The following is a 2,663-nucleotide window of genomic DNA, read 5'->3' as shown; positions in this document are numbered from 1 at the left end:
AATTCTCCTGGAGAAAGAAATCGTTCGAAACCCCTGAGACCGCATTCAAGGGACCCTGTGCCAAACTTCCAGATGAGATCCACACTCCACTGGAGTACTTCAAAAACGTCATCACAGATGATATGCTGCTGTTGTTAATGAACAAACAAATTTATACAGTGTACAAAAATCCAACCATCTGAGAAATGTAAATACCACTGTTAAAGAACTAGAAATACTCATTGGTCTCTATCTGAGGATGGGTCTATGCCAAATGCCTGGAAATCGAGCATACTGGGAAAATGACACCAGGTGTCCTATGGTAGCAGATAACATGTCCCGCAACCGATTTCAAACCCTGTTGGGATCTCTACATTTCACTGACAATACAGATTTATTACACAGAGATGCAGAAGACAAGTGCTGGAAGATCCGTCTATGGCTTGAAATGTTTCGCAAACAATGCCTGGATATCGTCCCAGAGGAGTACAACTCTGTTGATGAGCAAATGGTACCCTTCAAGGGGACACACAGCCCAATAAGGCAGTATGTGAAGGGAAAGCCCCACCCCTGGGGATTGAAAATCTGGGCCCAGTGCTCATCCTCTGGTATGCTCCATGATTTTGTTGTTTATCAAGGTGGTACTGGGAAGAAGACTTTACTTGGGATTGGAGATGTTATGGTGAAGTTGTGTGAAATTCTGCCAGCTGAGCAAAACTACAAAGTTTTTGCTGATAACTTCTCCTCAGCCCCACTTGTGCTCACACTTCTTCAGCAACAGATCTACTTTGTAGGAACGCTTCGTGGTAATCGCTTAGCAGGTTGTCAGCTTGAAGATGAAAAAAGTCTTGCCCAGAGAGGCAGAGGATCTATTGATGCCAGGGTGAATAAGGAGGAGAGCATGGTTATTGTGAAGTGGTGTGACAACAAATCTGTTACCCTCATCTCATCCTATTGTGCAACTGAGCCTCAAGATACAGTTTGTCGCTGGAGCAAATTGGGCAAGGCATTTGTTGAGGTCAAAAGGCCACACATTGTGAAGGAGTACAACACAGTCATGGGGGGTATTGACCTGCTTGACGCCTGCATTGCAAGGTACAAGTACCACATGAAGTCACGGAGGAGGTATCTCTACCTGTTCTGGCAAACCACCATGCTCGGTGTTGTCAACGCATGGTTGATTGGGGCTGATTTATTTTTATTTTTTTTCGAAGAAGCATGTTGAAGTAAACCAAGAAGTGTTACCATCATTACCCATGTTAAGAATTTAAAAATAAAAAGGAAATTCTGTTTTTAAAAGCAAGAAAGTGTTTACAGAATTACTTTCTAAATATGGAACAAATGTACCTTGTATGCCCAATGTGACGCATATGTGACATTTCAGATCTGGGGCAGTGGGTGGAGCTATTACAAAAAAAACCTTCAGAAATGTGTTATATATGATTCATTTGATATAACTTACAACCCCCGTAATTTTCATGAAAGTAAAAATAGGTCTGGGTTCTTAAGGGTTAAAAGGCCAAAATGAATCGAGGGAGAACGAGAAGAGGATCGGCGAGTGCTTCACCATACAATTCAGTACAGTTGATTAACCTGCAAGAAGAATTTCAAATGATACAGGCTGAAAATGTCAAATTAAAAGAAGAGGCAGAAAAATCAAGAGGAGAAGCTAAAAATTCAAAGTTTGAAACTGAAGTAGTATTGCAGGAATTACTGCATGTGGGTCTCAAACTTAAAGGAGAGAAAATGGGAAAACAACAGGCAGAAAACGAGAATGAAAATATGAAGAAAGAACTGCTGGAAGCTCAAAAAGCATTGGAGGAAGAGAAAAGCACAGCACAAGAAGCCAAAAATAAATATCAAACTGCAAAGAAGGAGGCAGAAAATGTGATTCAGGAATTACAGGAGGTGCAGGAAGCTTTTGAAGAGGAAAAAAGGAAAATGCAGTTGGCAACACAAGAAGCTGCAAATGTAATGGCTGAAGCTGAAACACTAAGGAAGGAATTACTGTATGTAAAGCAACAACTTGAAGAGGAGAAAAAACGTAAACATGAGGCAGAAAATGAGATTGAAAATTTGAAGAAAGAATTGTTGGAAGCTCAAAAAGTGTTGGAGGAAGAGAAAATTAAAATACAGGAAGCAAAGAAAGAAATGGAAGATACAAAAAGTTACACTAAAAACATGAAGAAGGAACTGATGAAAGTGCAAGAAGAACTTGCAGAAGAGAAAATTGAGGTGAAGGTATTCAAGGAAGAAATGACCGGCTCTGCGGTGACCAAGAAAGACTGCAAAGACGCACTTAAAGAAATACAAAAGCACAGAAAGGAAGCTAAAGAGCTCCTCAAACAGAAAGTGAAACTGGCAAAACAGCAGCGAAAAGAAAAAAATTAAAGATGCCGAGGAGCAGCTCAACAAAACCTTAAAAGAACTGAAGGCAAAAGAAAAAGAAAAGAAAGCCGAGGACAGAAGGGGATTCTGGAGCAGACTGCTGAGAAAGAACTGACCCAGCAGCATCGAGTTTGAGGAGATCAATAGTTTCTTCCTCCTTCCTCCTCTCTCCACCTTTCTTTCACCCCATTCTTCTTCTTGGGACGTTTGTTTGTTTTTTAAAAACTCTAATCTAAATACATGTACTGAAATACAAAAATAAAATTGCCATAACTTGACCTCATGTTGCCTGCTTC

General features: G+C 40.4%; 1 protein-coding gene across 1 annotated transcript; it reads left to right on the top strand.

The window, feature by feature from the left end:
• Positions 1 to 1,750: 1,750 nt before the first annotated feature.
• On the top strand, positions 1,751 to 2,382 carry LOC146555109 (uncharacterized). The gene has a single exon (XM_085252657.1). It carries the CDS (start codon positions 1,762 to 1,764, stop codon positions 2,368 to 2,370), a length of 609 nt encoding a protein of 202 aa, XP_085108783.1. The 5' UTR covers positions 1,751 to 1,761; the 3' UTR covers positions 2,371 to 2,382.
• Positions 2,383 to 2,663: the final 281 nt, after the last annotated feature.

This window comes from Mchenga conophoros, linkage group LG17 (assembly GCF_057382185.1).
Source record: "Mchenga conophoros isolate Kocher_MC1m ecotype Shallow Benthic linkage group LG17, M_conophoros_male_GT1.1, whole genome shotgun sequence".
In the NCBI taxonomy this organism is placed as follows: Eukaryota; Metazoa; Chordata; class Actinopteri; order Cichliformes; family Cichlidae; genus Mchenga; species Mchenga conophoros.
This window is presented reverse-complemented; position numbering and strand designations above follow the sequence as displayed.